General features: G+C 40.4%; 1 protein-coding gene across 1 annotated transcript; it reads right to left on the bottom strand.

The window, feature by feature from the left end:
* Nucleotides 1–728: 728 nt before the first annotated feature.
* On the bottom strand, nucleotides 729–17,156 carry SERINC1 (serine incorporator 1). The gene is made up of 10 exons (XM_068677579.1): nucleotides 16,996–17,156; nucleotides 11,856–12,017; nucleotides 10,871–11,064; nucleotides 7,911–7,990; nucleotides 7,595–7,732; nucleotides 5,610–5,779; nucleotides 5,392–5,482; nucleotides 4,235–4,376; nucleotides 3,863–4,093; nucleotides 729–2,335 (listed from the first exon to the last, which is right to left on the bottom strand). The coding sequence occupies exons 1-10, from the start codon at nucleotides 17,032–17,034 to the stop codon at nucleotides 2,197–2,199; spliced, it is 1,386 nt and encodes a 461-aa protein (XP_068533680.1). The 5' UTR covers nucleotides 17,035–17,156; the 3' UTR covers nucleotides 729–2,196.
* Between the last annotated feature and the right edge of the window lie 581 nt (nucleotides 17,157–17,737).

Here is a 17,737-nt window from a genome sequence, read left to right as displayed (position 1 = left end):
TATTACATTTGCATTATAACAGCTTAATAGCAGAGGAGTTAGATGGCTGTGGTAAGTGACAAGCAACAGATCTGTGATCAACTCACTCTGAGCACCTGACTTAGTGTATGCTAAATCCATAAACATAGAGCTTTGTCCTCAAAGCTGTAGCTACAGCGCTTTGTAAGAAACTTCAGGGTAACTTCAGGGTAGGATGGCCCTGTAGGTAGAGAAACTGGAATTTAGTACTAATTTCTCAGGCATGTAAGAGGAAAATATCTTCTACAATAGTGTAAGCATATTAGAAGTGACTGTTGACAGTGGGGTTTTTGTTTAATTTTAAAGGTATTGTCTAGCCACTTCCACAAGTAGCAGACTACACACCTTCCCCTTTCAGGGAAGGCATAGGACTCAGGAACTACCCTATTAAGATAGGTGAAACACCTGAATGTGAATGCTAAAGCTTAAAAAAAAAAGTGTAATATGAAGCAGCTCAAATTATGTTTCATTCCCTACTTCATGATGAAGTAGGACATGCAGCTAAAACACGAACAAGATTTACACATGTGAGAGATGACTACAAAGGGCAGAGAGAACTGGGAAAAGTTGACACAGACCTACACATGATTTAAAGGGCCAGGAACTGTCAGAGGTGTACTCTTGTCAGAGAAGTAAATAAAGTGTGCACAGAACATAAAATTAGAATATAATGTAAAACCACATGTTCAGCAATGAGACATGAGAAGTCATTACACAGTTTCATCCAAATTTATTTATTAATAAGGTAACCACATATTCCAAATTACTACAAGCCTTACTAATCCTTTCATTACCATCTCAAACTTGACTGACATGTCATTTCTGCAATAAGTGTCAGTGTCTGGGAGTAAATTTAAAATAAAAGCTTAGAGAAGAATTAGCAACAGGAAGTAACTGTATGAACACCACAGTAACAGGCAATTGTGACATCTGCTAAAGGCTTTAGGGTAACCCCCAATCAGACTGCTCAAATCTCAGCTTGTAGCTAGTAACAGAAATATATAAATAATGCAGCTTATGTACTTCAATTACAAAGCAGCAAGCACAAAAGCATTTAAGATTTCATAACTGCACAATAATATTACTTTAATCGAACATCTAATGTTTTACCTTTTGTCTAGAACTACTTTGTAGGATGTCCATCTCCAGCAATGGACAGCAAAACAAAAAAACACAATACATTAGAAGAGATCAAAATTTAGAGCCCCAAATGTATTAAGAAACACTTCTGTCGAAGTCTCATTTAATGCAAGCCTCTGCTAGTTACTGCCATTGCAGTGCTCCATTTCCTCTGCTTCTATTTTAATCACTATACCACAGAAATTCCTCTGAAGGGCCTACAGTTTTCATCATTCGACTCCCTGCAAACCCTCTGATTGTAACTTAGCCAAGAAAGAAGATGGCACACACAACAGCAATAAATTACAGCACAGCTATTCAGTTTAAACTACTTCTTAAAAATGTGTAGATGCATATTGTAAACAGGTGCCTTAAAAACATGCATCTGAGCATCTGCTACCAGGATGTTTCCTTCCCCCAGTCTGTCCATCCTTATGTCTGCAATGGATCCAATCATTCCCAGGAAGATATTAGCCTCTCCACAACCTTTAGGTGCAAGTTTCCCCAATTAATATTTGTGCTAAAGGTACTGCTGCCTTTACAAGAAAAGGTCAGTCTTTTATTGCCAACATGATGCAACGTGTCCCATAAGCTCTAACTTGCAATTTTGAGTCTTAACAATTCTTACTCAAGACTTATTTGGAATTCAAGGCAACATGGATTATCAAAGGCAGCCCCCCCCCCCCCCTTTTCTTGCAAAGCCTGATCTAATAGTTTTGTTAATCTAATTAACACTTGCACATTTTTTCTCTAAAACTATTTAACGCAATTGAGGAGTGGGGAAAAAGACCTACTTCCCCAAGGCTTTGATCTATCTAATGCTTCCAACACACTAGAACTAGAGCAATCCTAAGAAAACCATCATCGTAGCAATTGTCACTAAGCTCAGTTAGAAAAAGTCATTTGGTGAAATGACAAAAATACACGATTCGAAGTGATCATGCAGAATAAAGCGGGATATACTACATGGATAGTACATGTGCACACATATTTACAGCTACACTATAACCTGGAATACTGTTTGTTTCGAAGACATGATGAAGCTAATGCAATGCTTGCTTAGTCAAAGTCACGGTTTGTGAGAACCAGCGGAGCAACCAGAGTCCACACGTACAACACGATGCCAATCCAGCTGGAAGATATCTTCACCCAGACGGACGGCCATTTGCTGGTCATTGTCTCATAAGAAGAATCCGGACTGTGAAAGAAATAAAATAGAAGTTTGCTTTTCTGTTTTAATATGTCATAGTAGTATAGTAAGCTACTCTTCAACATTTTCAAAGAACACCTCTTCTACCCTTCTTCCAGTCAGTTCACACCAATCTGTATGAAAATGCCATTTGTAAGTTGATGTCATAGGAGACTGGAAAGCAACAGATGCTAAGAATGTACTTACTAAGAGAATCTGACAAGAAGCAGAAATAATTATTATGCAAATCTGTGGCAAGAGGAATTGGACAGTATTTACATATACCAGTAATGCAATTTACCTTGTGCAAAGACAACCCCTGAGACTTAATAATATTCTTATAATATTGGCCCAAGAAGGGCCACAAATCAAATCCAGAACATAACTATATTAAGAGTTACTCTAAAAGAAAATCTTTATAGTTCTGTTACTTTGGTACAAAGAGTTCATTAACAAATTATTAGAGACCTTTAATTTTTGTTTTGAATTCTGAGTAACATCTGCTCAAGCTGTTACACATCTGTTTGTGTATTAGCAAGTGTACATAGCGGAAAGACTACCCAAATAACTCACTGAATTCACATCTAGGAGTGCTTTTATTGGGTGTATCTTTCAGCAAGCAGGCAACTTAGTTTGCTTCCACTACAGATCCCATCTTAGAATAGATGATGTTAGAAGGGACCTCTGGAGATCATATGCTCCAACCTCCCTCCTCAAGCAGAGACATCTAGAGCAGGTTGCTCAGTACCATATCAAGGCGGCTTTTGCATATCACCAAGGAGGGACACTTCACAACCTTTCTTGGGCAATCTGTGCTAGTGTCCTTGATAACCCTCACAGTGAAAAAAGCGTTTACTGATGTTCAGACAGGCTCTTGTGTTCTAGATTGTGTCCACTGCCTTTTGTCCTGTCACTAGACACCAGTGGAAGAGTCTCTTTGCACCCTCCCTTGAAGTATTTATACACATAGATGAAGTTTCACCTGAGTCTGTTCTTCTCCAAGATGAACAGTCCCAACTCTCTCAGCCTCTCCTCACAGGAGACGCTCCAGTACCTTCATCATCTTTGTAGGACTCTATCCATTACATCCAGGTCTCTCTTGTACTGGGGAGACCAGAGATGGATCCAACATTCTAAGCATGGTTTCACCAGTGCTGACTAGGTGGGAAGGAACACCTCCCTCAACCTGCTGGCAATTACCATGTCCTACCACTTTTTTCTAGTTCTGCCAGTAAACACCTGGTCTGTCCTTGTTATTTTTAGCTGTTATAAGACTTAATCGTCTTCACTTCAACAGGACATATTTCAGCAGTCCAGTGAATCATGAGAATTACTTTAGAAAAGACAATTGGTGCTTGTGACTACTGCAATTTTTAAATACAATTCATTAAATATGAATCAAACAGCAAACTTCCCTCAAGAAGTCCCAGTCAGGGCCCACATTCCTCACAGCACACCAGTTGTGAGTCATTGACCATCTAAATGTAGCTTCCTGTATGCAGAGTATTAGCATACTGTATTATCAAGCGTAGATACCTGTACCAGTTGGTAAGTGTCATCATGATATACAGTGAAGCGAGGAAAAGCATGAAATGAAAGAAGGAGTAACTGTAAGTAACTCCATCCCTTTCATTATCTATGGCTCGGTGCACATCCTCTCCATCATCAAGGGAGCCATCATTCCTGGGCATTCCATCCTCGATCAGAGTTGATTCATCGCTGGTCAGCATCAGCTTGTTAACTTGGCTGTTATTGGATGTTCGGATGCTGTATTTGACAGGAAAGGATGCAATACCGTTACCCAAGTGAATACAATTTAGTATCTAACAAACAGAAATTATACAAGCTAAAGTAGTAATACAAGCTAATAGCTTTTTTTTTTAAAAAAAAAAAAAAAAGCAAACTTACCTTGAATAGAGGACACACAGCAAAAACAAAATCAGTCCTACAATTCCTTGTGCATCCCACCACTGCACTACTTGACCTTGGGTTGGAATGGTGGTGGTATTGTAACCAATGATGCTCAGCAAACTTGGGTTACAGCGCCTATCTGTGAAGGAAATTACTTCAGAACTTGCATACACGTTTAAATATTTGTTCTGTTCTTGTTTTATTTCTACAGCGAATGCAGAGTAATACAAAGAAATTTTGTGACCAAAGTCCTGGATGATAAAAGCTCCATATCTAATTGTAGCCTATAGAATCTCTAAAGCAGACAAATGACAGTATGCTACATAAAACTCGTGTTCAAGTTTTAAATCCTTTATCTGCTCTACGTATCAAGTGCTTCACTGTTGCATATCAATTAGATTCAACAAAGTAAAGGTGCTCTGCATATTAAATGCAAGAAATTCCACTGCTAGAAACCAAGTTTGACAACTACATAGTCTATAGATTGGGTATCAGAATCATCTCAAGAGTTAGAAAAGAATGCTACAGCTCTCAGCATCCACAGATAATACGGAAGAAACAGCAGAAAGTGTCAGATAATCTTATTTCCCTGTAATACTTCAGTAGTTACACTGACTCAGGCGAACGCTGTTACACAGAAGCATAAGATATTGTCCACAATTAAGATTAAAGGGCCATTTCAATGCCAGAGGCAATTAAAAGCCCCAAAATCAGTATTTGGGGGTTTATGTTCATCAACAGAATTACTGATTTATTTATTTTTACAGAGATGTTCAGTTGTTTTCAGACAAGATAAGAAATCTTCCATTAGGAAAAATACAATCAGTAGCATCTCAGTCACCAGGCAAGAAGTTTCAAACTTGGTACTGAGATGAGCCTTGTACCCAATTTAGTCTACTGCAACCTTGACAACAGCATGCAGAAATTCTTCTATACAATAAACTTAAAAGCAAGTGAAAAACATGATCTTTGGAAGAACTGTTTTTTCAGTTTTATTACAGAAAGTTGGGGCTGTGGGAGAAACCGCAAACTATGCCTGCCTCTAACTTGCATACATTATAACACCTCATTCCAATACTGCTTCACAAATAGGTGAAAATAGAGTTTACTGCTAACCTGGCACCCCAAAAGCCACGTACTGCTGCTACACTTACCTGGTTCATTGGTCATGGCTGACCAAGTCAAATACATGGTATAAATTGTGATCACAGAAGACTGCAGCAAACCAGACCTTGGCTGAGATTCCTGTATGAAGTAGTCACAAAACAGCAAAGTTAAGCAATTAAAAGGTCTCACACATGATTGCACAATAGGCTTCTAATACTGCAAAAATAATACAGAAAAATAAAAGATAACAGAATTAAAGCCATACCTGAATCTTTGGCAGAATTGACATTACAGAAGCACCGATACACAGCAACATATTGACACTGATGAATGTCTTGTTTTCAGAACAGCCTTCAGGATGAGTGTAGTAAACGTAAAACAAGACAATAGCTACTAGTGACAGCAGATAATTGACAGCTGTAGCTGACAGCAGAGCTGTGAAGAGAAACAAAAAGAGTTAAAATGATTAAAAATAAACTAGTAAAACTGAAATAATATTGAATGATGATCATGTTTTGGGTATTTTATACAAAGAATTCGAGAGCAGCTCTGGGCTCTGAAATGTAAATGATATATAAAATTCCTGATATGAAATAGTTGTTAAAAAAAAAAAAGCGAGGCCCAAAGCCATATTTCATTTCCCAGTGCTCTAAGAGCAAACAAGACCACAAAGAATGAAGGAATTTAGTTCTACTACATATACTTTGGAAAAGGCTTAAAAAAAAAATGAAGAACTACTACTCCAATAGAAGAAATAGAAAGAAATACAAAACCTATTACCAAATTCCATCTTATTAAGAATAAGAAAGAATGAACCAAAGCAGCCTCTGCACAAGGACAGGTTAAGTTTTCTTTAGAAAGGACTAAATCATCACACCTGAGACTGCTTTATTAAAAATTTAAAATACTTCTCCAGTGAAATGACCCGTACTTTCCTTCACTATCTCAATTGTTCACTCAGTGTATGCCCACATTGGGTTTACATAGTAAGATTTTGGTATTGGGGGGGCTGCAGGGGTGGCCTCTGTGAGCAGAGTCCAGAAATTGCCCCATGTCAGAGCAGAGACAGCTTCAAAAGAGACCTGCTGCTGGCCACAGCTGAGCCATGGAGCAACACTGGGTGGGCCTCTGGGAGAGGAGATTGAAGAAAGGGGGAGAAAAAAAAACAAAACTGCTGCACAACTGCAGGAGAGACCCCTGGTGGAGCAGGCTGTCCCCCTGCAGCCCATGAAGGAGCCTATGTGGAGCAGATGGATGTGGCCTGGAGGATGCTGCGGCCCATGGAGAGCCCCCGCAGGAGCAGGCCCCGGGACAGAGCTGCAGCCCATGGAGAGGAGCCCACGCAGGAGCAGAGGGGCTGGGGGGAGCTGCCGCCCATCCGTGGGGCACCCATGCTGGAGCAGTTTGCTCATGGGAGATGGACTCCGTGGTACAGAGCCATGTTGGAGTAGTTCTTGAAGAGCTGCTGCCTGTGGAAAGCCCCAGCAGGCCCAGTTGGGGAAGGACGGCATCCTGTGGGAGGGACCCCATGGGGAGCAGGGGCAGAGAGTGACCATGAAGGAGTGGCAGAGACAAAATGTTAGGGACTGACTGCAGCCCCCATTCTCCTGCGCTGCTTGGGAGGAGGACACAGAAGAGGCAAAGGTGCTTTTTAGTTCTCACTGCTCTTGTCTGTCAATGATAGGCAATAAATTCTATTCATCTCCCCAAGCTGAGTCTGTTTTGTCCATGACAGTAATTGGCAAATGATCTCCCCGTTCCTTTGAGGAAACAGAATGAAAAAGTGGTTGTGGTGGAGTTTAGCTGGCCATCAAGTTGAAACCACCACAGTATCTTAGAGGAATGACAGACAAACATACTGAGCTTACGCCTAATATGAACAGTAGTAGGCTAGTTTATTTTTAATCGGTGCTAAGGGGTAACAAAGCCTATGGCTGGGTGTAAGAAACACACACACAGCAATAGCCACTTCTCTGCTATCATAAATTGATGCCACGTGTCTAGAGATTAGATCTTATTAGTCAGCCATAGATGCTCTTCTCCCACTCCCTACCCTCCACCCTCTATCTCCAATTTTAACTTGGTACCAAAAGGACAGCTTGACAACTGAGCTGAACTGTACCTTCTGAAAAAATGGTATTTATGCTCAAAGTAGATCTTCTACACTCTTGTAAAATACACTGTTGTGGTGAATGATGTATTCAACAGTTTACAGTGAAGTTAATTTATTTTTCAGTTGTAATACAATACCTGCATACCAGCATCTTGAGTTTCCTTCCTCCATTTTTTCAACCCAAGATTCATTCCAGGAGTGGGCAAAGTCAATAAGCAATACCAGCTGAATAAGAATAAAGCAGAATGCTCCAGCCATACCTACATAAAACCACACTATAAAGAGAAATAAAAACAGTTTAGAGCCATTTATAATTCACTGCCCTGTGGCAAACACAGAAAAGGTCTATAGTTATGCAGCTACTGGAAAAAAAAAAGCTAACAGCACGCACTTAATTTACTTTTAAAACAAGCATGATCCACCGTGATCCAGTAGAAGGCAATATTCTCTTACCAGTAGTAAAAGGTCCCTCTGGAATGAAGAAGGCTCCAACACTAATTGCAAGTGCTGTTGCGAATTTAAAGAACCAGAATCTAAAAGGAAAAAAAAAAAAAAAAAAAAGGAAGTCAGGCAACTACTGAAATATGATTTGCTTCACAAAGACTCAGACAACACAAAATGTATTCATAGCAGGCTTGGTTTTTTAATTCATTCCTTAACTCAGATTTTTCAAGATAAAAATCTTTTTCCCCCTCCAGAAAATGATGCTTAAACCATGCTAGACTCAGTGTTCAATACTTATTTCCCATAAATATCTCCTTGATGTACAAAGCCAGGATGGTACATAGTTGTGAGCTTTTTTTTTATCCCCAAAGTTTTTTAAATAGAGTAATGAGGTTATTGAACTCCATGTATACCTAAGTCATGGGCACAAAAGAAAACAATAGAAAAGCCTTTACTTGTTCTTAATACTAAAACTAAAAAGGGAAATGGATTTGGTTGGTGCCTACAATGAGAAAAAGTTTATGCTGGAATTCCCTACCAGCCTCAAATCGATTCTTACACAGATATATAAAAACCTAGATTCTTCCCACGTAACTTTAGACTTTAGGCTGACACCTGATGAGGATTTATCACAGCAACAAAAACAAAGGCTTTATCCTTGACAGAAAGCAAACAAGTAAATTGAAAGCCCTTGTTCAAAACCAGCAGCATTGCACTTTTTCCAGTAAAACACATGTGCTCCTGGATAAACAACAGTTCAGTTGTCTCTTTCATAGGAGACAGGGAAGTCTTTTAGTATTTTCCAATGATTCGCCATACACATACCAAATGAAGACCGTTCAAATACCCTGCATAGGGAACTCCAAATTGAAAAATTACCCCCAACATAACTATAAAATGGCAAAGACTTCCTGATCAGAATGACACAGCTCCAAATATAGGCACAATACCAACTACATGTACTTCAAAACTCAATATAGCACAAAGACATGTACCACACCCTCACAATGTCAAACAGCTGCATGGTCTTCAAGTTTTCTAACCCTTCCCATCTTTTTCCATACTTCAGTCACCACCACCTGATCATAACAGCCCAAAGATGAGATTAAACATCTTCAGATAAGTTCTCTTGAGAGAACTTCAATTGTGTGGAAAAGAACTATGTAAGATGAAAGAAGTGCAGAATATGGGAAAAATGAATTCACTGTGATATAAAGTGATCAAACCCAATATTAAAGCTGAATTAACATTGGAAAAATATTGTATAATACATTTAAAAAATTACCCCCAAAACCCACCAAAAAAAAACACCACCAAAACCCTAACCCCAAACCACTACCCACAAAAACTAGTTATTGAAACCACATGCGGTTTTTTAAGCAAATGTCATTATCAGGTATAGAAATAAGAACGGTTTCAATTTTGTGTAATTATTCTCTAATTCCAGATCTTTTAAAAGGATTTTAATGCTTTATCCACATACAGCTTGCATGACAGCTGAAAAGACAACTTCTCTGAAATAACACCTACAGCTGCCATGCATTCTGTACAAGTCAGCAATAATCCTCTGAATACATTATAATTATTTTGACTGTTTTTTTTTCCCCCTATTATTTTTGCTACCCTGAGGTAAAAAGCCATCCTGACTGCTGTTACAAAAACAAAGGAAGTGAACACTGGCACTGGATCAAATTAACTGCATTTGACTTACAAGTGTGAAGAAGTATGTAATGCATGGGAAACCTTAATACTCTGAATATTTCAAATGACTGACACAAAGATTACGTTACAAACTATTACCGAAGATGCATACGATTTCAAAATCAAAACCCACAGTTTCATAAGGCTACCTGTAAAGCATATCATTGAAGCAACTACCTGTTACAGAGGCGTTAGAAGTTAACATCATTAAATATTTTACTGGTAACTGTCAAAAAGTATCATTGTTTCTTTTATCCTACTCTTGACACTAGATTGGCTAAGAGTAAATTGCTGTAGGTTGTATACCAAGTACTGAAATTTGCACTGAAGCTCCAGATAAGTGTTACAAGAAGATCCAAAACACTTGAGAAGTGGTCTTTGGTAAGAAGATTTCATACCACGTAAAATGCTTTTATTGTTAAAAAAACACCTCACACACTCAACACTCAAAACTTAAAGTGTTTGTAACAGAACATACTTGATCCATTTCCTTTTTGCTTTTAACAAGTATGTTTTCAGACAGTTACCTATGGTAGTACTGGAAATATTTAGGGGATACTCTCATGAACAAAGTAAGGGGAGAAAAAAAGAAGCTGAACTGAGTCCCTATTGCTAATGCATGTTAACAATACCATATCCAGATTTTTTTCTTCAGATCTAAACAAAGAAAAGAACTAAAGCAATAGTATGTTCAGTCCTAATTATTTTCTTTCCCTCTACAGATTTAAGAAGTTACACTACAGTAGTTGACCTTGGAAGAAGAGTATCACTTGAGTCAACCTGCAAGCTGAAATTCCACTAATATACGAGATGTTACATATCTACATATACAGAGAAGCTCAATAAGCATCAAAGTTCGACAGAATGCAACTCCTAGAGGACAAATGAGGATTTTTAAACTTACTACTTATCAAAAAAAACTCAGTAGAATCAAACCCGTTACCATTTTTCATTTTTAAATTTTGTTTTCTTTGACAAAAGAAAAGCAGAAACTAATTTTGGAAAACATCTGGACAGATTACCCACCATCATAGTTGGTTTTCAGAGCCTTAACACCATGTGTATCTTTTTCTTTTACAAAAAATTAACCTGTTCTAGAAACTCTAACTTTGATTGCCCTCTACTGCAACAATACTCCTCTCACTTTCCAGAATTCTTTGTTTGTGGAACAGCACACTTGACCAGTATGCTTTAATGCAGGCTTAGTTTTCACAATAGCTGCATCACACACACAACCACCCACCTCACTTCTCATTTCTGTATCTTACCCATTGTGCACAGCTGCTCTTGGGTCATTGCTGCTCTTCACTTTGATCATCAGTAAGGAGAAGAGAAGAAAGAACATGGCCATACCAAAGCACACACGGTACACTGCTTTGTAACCAACTAACACATCGCAATTCACATGGCCATGCACACCAGGAATGGCTGTTCCAATTCCTCCATCACAAAATCCAGGAATCTGTGATAAACACAAGATACATCAGTGATCTGTAAAAGGTATCCTGTGAGTAAAAATATATTATCATTTTGTTAATATACATTTCATTAATATTGTAACTTTACACAACTACAAACTTTGCAGAAAGTGATATTGCAGGGTTGTATAGTTGAAGTCTAAACCAGAATATTAAATGCACTGAATTAAGAACTAAAAGGAAGAACAAAAGCTTGCCTAACAGAAGTTGCTATCTACCAAAAGTAGATATAACTTTGTATAACTAAAACTGTAAAAACCGTCTAAGCACTTCCAACTTCCCTGTGTGAAAAATATCCTACTGTCCTTAGTGAAAAATATTTTTGCTACACGTTTACAGACTTAAAATTTTTACTATTACAGCACAACGAAAACTAGAAGACAATGTTAGTCTGTGGTTCTTTTACTCTTTTATATTCTTATTAACATCAAACAAAATCAGTTAAGTGCCAAAAACACAAGCATCTCAATAATAAACAATGTAAACCTCTACAAATATTAATTACAATTTCCTGTTTGAGGAAAGACTTTTCTTTCTTATTCAAGTTATTAAAGAAAAGATACAATTTTATTTCTAAATAGTGCTTTTCATCTATGCAGTGATGCTCCCAATAGTTCATAATTTACTTGATCTATAATCAAAGTAATAATGATTGTGAAGCACAGGTGGCAGCAAAATGTTGCATTCCCAAATTAAACCCATTCTTTCGGGATATCATTTACAATTATCTGTGACATTTGTTTTACCAAACACATTAGCAAAGAAGTAACCCGACCTTTTTCAGCTGCTCTTCCATTCCTGGTATTAACATCACGCAGGCAACGCTCACGCCGAGGAGCAAGAAGAACGCATAAATCAGCCTTGTGATGGTGGAGTTGTTTCCACTGGGGCAGCATCGGCACAGTAGACACGGGGCACTTCCACACAAACATGGTATCTGACAGGGACACAGAAGGTAAAAACATGTTTTTTAGAAAGCTTTGCATTCCTTGGTCACAGTCAGGCTGTATGGATCCCCAGAAGTTAGATGGAAAATGACTCATGCTATGCATCTCATCTCCAGCGTAGACTGAGTGGCTGCAACACGTTACAGAGCCTCCTAGCAGCCTTGGCAACGGTTCCTAGTGTACCACTGTACAGTACAGTTACTGCCACATCAAAAGTAATCACTTCTCCATTCAAAGGAATGGAAGACCGCCTTCTGGCTTGTTTGTTCTGGTTTTTATATTTTATTTCATCTAATTAGGATTCAAGGATTACTTTTGTTTATCAACTACATCCTCCCATCCACAGCTGCAGAGATGAAACATATCCCTCAGAAAAAAGAGTCTGAGTGCAAGACTAGGTGTGCCTTCAGCACCTACTGGAGCTGGGCTTCAGTCCCTGCTGGGGCAGAGTCATGCATCACAGACAGCAGGTAAAACAGCCTAAAAACACAATAAATTGCAGCCTTGGCTTTAACAGCCACTCAGACTTAGGTATCATGTAAATCTCTGTTAGCTGGCAATGTACAGTTACAAAGAGCACAAATAAAGCAAAGCATGCATTATCAGCTCAACCAAATATCAACACCAAGATTGGGATAGGAATGTTCTACAGTTGTAGGTGCTAGGAGGGTCAACTGAGGACAAAAATTACTTGCATTCAGTGAAATCTTTTCTTTATCAGAAGGCTGTGGGAAGAAGGGTGCAGATTCACTGAAAGCACCTGTACCTCACCCCCTCCCAATTCTCTGTCACTTGCTGCATGACAACTGAGGGAGCAAAAGAAATGCAAGTACCCACAACTACACATAAGCCAGGAGAGGGAAGATTCAATCAAAATGCATTTTTTTCTTGTTTATAAAGAAATTTTATGTAAAAAAAACGGGAAATTCCATTGACTGGTTAATAGCTAAGGTTTTGGAGACCACATATTATTCAGTTTTGGTAAAATCTACCAATGTGAGAATCAAATGCATCTCCTGCTACAGTTGTCACCAAGTCTATTAAGGGACCGCTGCTCCATGTGAATGAACTACAAGAGAACCTGCAACCCACACAGCTCCCACACTGCCGCAAACCTCGCTGCTCTCCCAGCACAAGCTCAGGTACACCTCTGTCTGGTTCTCCCAAACACGGGAGAACAGGAATAGCAACAGGGCCTCATGACTAGTGCGTGTCAACCATCCAGGGTGCAGGCATGTGCCAGAGAGTTCCTACAAGTTGAGTCACTCGGCAAACAGCACACTGGCAGCCTGGCACCACCAGCAAGGCCCTAGGGCCAGCAGGAAGGCTGCCAGGATGCTGCCGGCAGGCTCCTGAGAGGCCCTGGGGAAAAGGGACCCATCTTCTCTTCTGACAGGTTCAACCAGACCCGCATGCTGCACCCACAGCCCGGGGCTTTTAAATGATGGCCTTATATTCCTCCCCGTGGTCTTTCTTAAGGACACAAGAGCCAGGAATTTTCACTCCACTATGGTACACAATCATTTTTAAATTAACAAACATCACAATTAAAATTACTTTGCTAAAAAAAATAAGTGAATTTAAGTAGATTTTCAGTGTAACTATTCCAGTGCACTCTTTTTGACCTCCTCCTCCTCCTCTATTCAGTAACATTGCAACACAAAGTGTAGGAAGATGCTGATTACCAGCAGCTACATTAGGGGTGTCTGTGCTTAGTAAGCAGGAAATGTGTGGCAAATATGACCCAGTCCTGCATCAGGACTTTTTAGAGTGCTAATGTATTTATGGTATTTCCTCCTTCTGAATAAATAACCTCTCTACTGAAGGATATTCCTATTTTCTGCTCAAAACATCAATTTATCCAACTAATTCTGTTGGTATTCATATTTTTAAAGATATTGCTGAAAAAAGGTTGAATTCAGCAGAGCAGGATACAAGCCTAGGTTCAGAGCCTGGGTTTATCTGCTGCAGAGAAGTTGGCGCAAGAACTCTTGGGCATAAAAATAACTCCTCTGGATTATCCCAATGTTTAATTGCTTGTTAAATGCCCATGTAATCGAGGCAGCTTCCTTCTGAGTGTATCCAAAGGAAGGCACAGGACTGCACCTAACCTGGATGTTTCTAGAGGCTCACAGGAGCTGAAAGAAAGATCACTGCATCCACCTCTTTGGGAAACACGTGCCCTAACTGAGGCAACGTGCCTCGCTTGATTTTACAAGTCTGAGCAATATCAGGTTTTAAATCACGTGGCCCCAAACAGCTCATTCTTACAGGCTGTGACCATGTACACCTCTGAGTAAGAGATACCTACTGATACTATTCATACAAGCTGGCTCCTACGGGAAGCCACCTTACCGTCCCTCTTTCTTCCAGCAAGATACATAAATATACACCACTCCTATAAAACAATATTAGTATAATAATATTATTTGATAGTATACTATCATCAAAACCATTGCTAATGAGTAGTAGCCTTCAAATAGAAGGGGGAACGAAAAGGAACCTGCCCATGGAATGCAGTTCATAGGAGATAAGGACAGTCTCTGTCAATTTCTTTCCTCCCAAAATCAGAGCTCTGGTCCTACAGAGAACTCCACAGCACAAACAGCAAGCTACTATTACACACATCAAAGCTTAAAATCAACTCAAGTGAAATTCAGCTTAGTCACAGATGCAGACAAAGAGCTACTCTGCAATTAGCTTTTAGCTCATTTTCATAAGGAAGCTAGGGCAATAATGGACAAATCATAACAACAAAAATCCATTGCCATTCAGCAACTCTTGAACCTACTGACCAACATATGTTCCTGCACGTCTTTTAGAAAAGAAGCAGTTCAGTGGTGTTCACGGATGCACAATAAGAACACACCTATTCCAGGAGTAGCCAGCCGGACAGACAAGCTAATTCATGCTTGTCAAACTTGTCACTTCCTTTTCTAGGAAATTACAGGAGGATCACACAAGATAATGTTGCAGGACACAGGAGAAAGAAAACCCCGTAAGTCTACTGAAAGTCAAGCGTTACTACTACTGATGCGCACCAAATAAGCTTTTGATATCAAATGTAATCTTCTTACTGGGATAAAGTCTAAATGATTATGCACTGCATTCAATGTCTGCACAAACACTAAGCCCCTACTGGGCCTAGTTAGGTCTTAGCTACATCATCCCTACCCATATGCTTAAAGCAACCAATTCAATCAAGATGTTTGTTTTGACAGCGAGTATTAAAGCACTAGAAACAGCAGACAAGCTGTTTCAGAGAGCACTGCAATACAAGCAAGCCCCAGTAAAACCATCAGGACTGACTGATTGATCCAGGCCACTGGAATCAGAAACCTTTTGGAGAGATGACAATGCTCTTTAAGGCTTCTCCCCACCCCCTGTCTCTCACAGGCTCTTCTTTGCTCTTAAAGACTGCCAGATCAGCATCGTCCTGCAGAGTGCAGTCATAACCAGAAGTACCACCAAACACACACAAAAAAAAAAAAATCGAGAAGAAATAAAGGCACGAGGTTGGATGCCAAGGTTACTCAGCACAGCTCTGTGTGACACAAAGCACAGCCCCACAAAGCAATGCCAGCAGCACCTTCCTAGAGAGACGAGGAGCAGTTATCCCGGCCGTGGCACAGCCTGCCCCAGCACAAACCCCACATCTGGCTCCCCCTCACAGCTGGTTCCTCTTTCAGAGCCATGAGTTATTTACACAGACACATCCTTAGGGCCCACAGCCACTTTCGATTCCTATGCTGCACAGGCTGTAAGTGCTGATTAGCTGTGGTTTTAACTGTGAAACGAAAGTCAACACTTCAAAGCCATCAGAAAAAAAAATGTTTTGCCTAGACACTTTAAAGGAAGGGATGGGAGTTACCCACAGTAAATCAGATTTAGCCAAGATTACATGACTACAGAAGTCATTTTACTTAAAAGACCATTAGCAGCACTTGAAAGCAGCTGTCTCTAGAGAAAACAACACTCAAAAGCAGGAGCAAGTACACGGGGATTCTTCACGTGCTGCAAACACCAGTCAGTCACCAGAAAGGCTGTTCATGCACCCGAAAATGCAGCATGCATTAACTTGAGTATTTTCATTACAACTAGCTATACTGTCACCCAGTATTTGATAACAATTAAAGATGTTAAGGTATCTATATTCAGCTGGCAATTAAACCCTAAGTAGCTTAATCCATTAAGTGGTGTTTAAAACGTTGATTAAAGCAAAACAAACACTGACAGTATCTCTTTAGCAGGATATCACCAGCACTCTGGTAGCTTATTTACGCGCCTATCAGCCTGGAAGCTTACTTCATACTCAGTAGTTTACCGTCTCTATGGTCCTTCTATTAATTTTGCACAGCAGATTGAGGAGTTATGTTACCATCACCCTCAATAATATCATTCTACTAGGAAAAAATGAATTTTTATCTATTGGTGTATTATACTATTGAGATAGGAGCTTGAATCTATATGAAGCTTTAGAAGACTATAAGTGCCTACTAAAAGGCTATATAGCCTTATAAAAGGCTATATGAGCACCTGCTTAAATGGATATAACTTCATTTTATCTAAGCACGACGAATGCGGTATTTTCGGCATGGAAATGCAGGTTTCCACAGTCCCACTAACATTTTTATCCCAAATATCTGAGGATTCACCACCCGCGTGACTGTGAGTTATTCACACCGGGCCTAGCTTTAGGAAGACACCGGCAAGACAAAGCTGCCACAGATGGCGGAGCTGCCCGGACAAAGCCGCAAGGCAAGGCAGGAGCAGCCCCGAACCGGCAGCGCCGCTCCCCCGAGCCCGGCACCGAACCGAGCCGCGCCGACAGCCGGTACGGCCGGTGGGGACGGGGACGGGGGGGGGGGGTGGTTGGACGCCTCCCACCCGGTAACGCAGCCCCGGAGGCGCCCGGCGGGGCGACGCCCTGCGAGGGGAGGGGAGGGGAGAGCCCGGGGGCCGCCTTACCCAGCTGGCGACGGAGCAGAGCCCCAGCACGCTGCCCATGGCCGCGCCGGGAGGGGCTGCACAAGATGGACGCGGCGCCGCCGCGCGATCCGGCGGGGGCTGTTTACGGCTCGCCCAAAGCTTCCGGCTCCTGGGATGGCGGCGGCGCCGTCACCTCCGGGGGCGGGGCGGGGAGAGGCTGGAGGGGGTGGTGTCCGCCCCGCCCGCTGCTGGTGAGGTCCCAAAAACAAAAGTGGTTTCCTGCAATAATGCTTCACAGCCCCAAAACAAAAGCGGTTTCCTACAATAATGCTGCACAGCCCCAAAACAAAAGCGGCTTATACAGTAATGGGGTGATCAAGGAATAGAAAATGCACGCTTCAATAATTAGGCAGCGTGAAAGATATGTTTTCGCCTACAAAAACATGACCACCTCCTTTGTCCCATGTGTTTTAATATTGAAGAGCTGTTATTTAATAAGTAACAAAAATAATTAATTAATTTTAAAATTAAGCGCTACGGCAGTTCATCTCATGTGGAGTAGACAACACATGGCTTCATCTTACAGATTAAGGAAAAGGATTTATGAGGAATGTTTTCATGCTGCTCACACATTTACCTTCATCGTAACATATGAAGGCAGGTGCTTCATGCTGAGCTACTGCTCAGCCTGGTCTTTCATGCTGAGCCTGATGTTATCTATGAATATCGCTGAATCTATCATCTATAATTGATTTTAAAGGTAGCTGTATTTTCAAAATAA

The sequence above is a fragment of the Anas acuta genome, chromosome 3 (assembly GCF_963932015.1).
Source record: "Anas acuta chromosome 3, bAnaAcu1.1, whole genome shotgun sequence".
NCBI lineage: Eukaryota > Metazoa > Chordata > Aves > Anseriformes > Anatidae > Anas > Anas acuta.
The sequence above is the reverse complement of the archived record's forward strand: the minus strand, read 5'-3'. Positions and strand labels throughout refer to the sequence as shown.

Excerpts from the sequence above, each read along its gene's own strand:
- SERINC1 (XM_068677579.1), bottom strand. The coding sequence starts at position 17,034 with ATGGGCAGCGTGCTGGGGCTCTGCTCCGTCGCCAGCTGG. Across the intron at positions 12,018-16,995 it reads TCTGCTCCGTCGCCAGCTGG|ATACCATGTTTGTGTGGAAG; the intron begins GTAAGGCGGCCC and ends TGTCCCTGTCAG. Across the intron at positions 7,733-7,910 it reads AGAGGGACCTTTTACTACTG|TGTGGTTTTATGTAGGTATG; the intron begins GTAAGAGAATAT and ends TTCTCTTTATAG.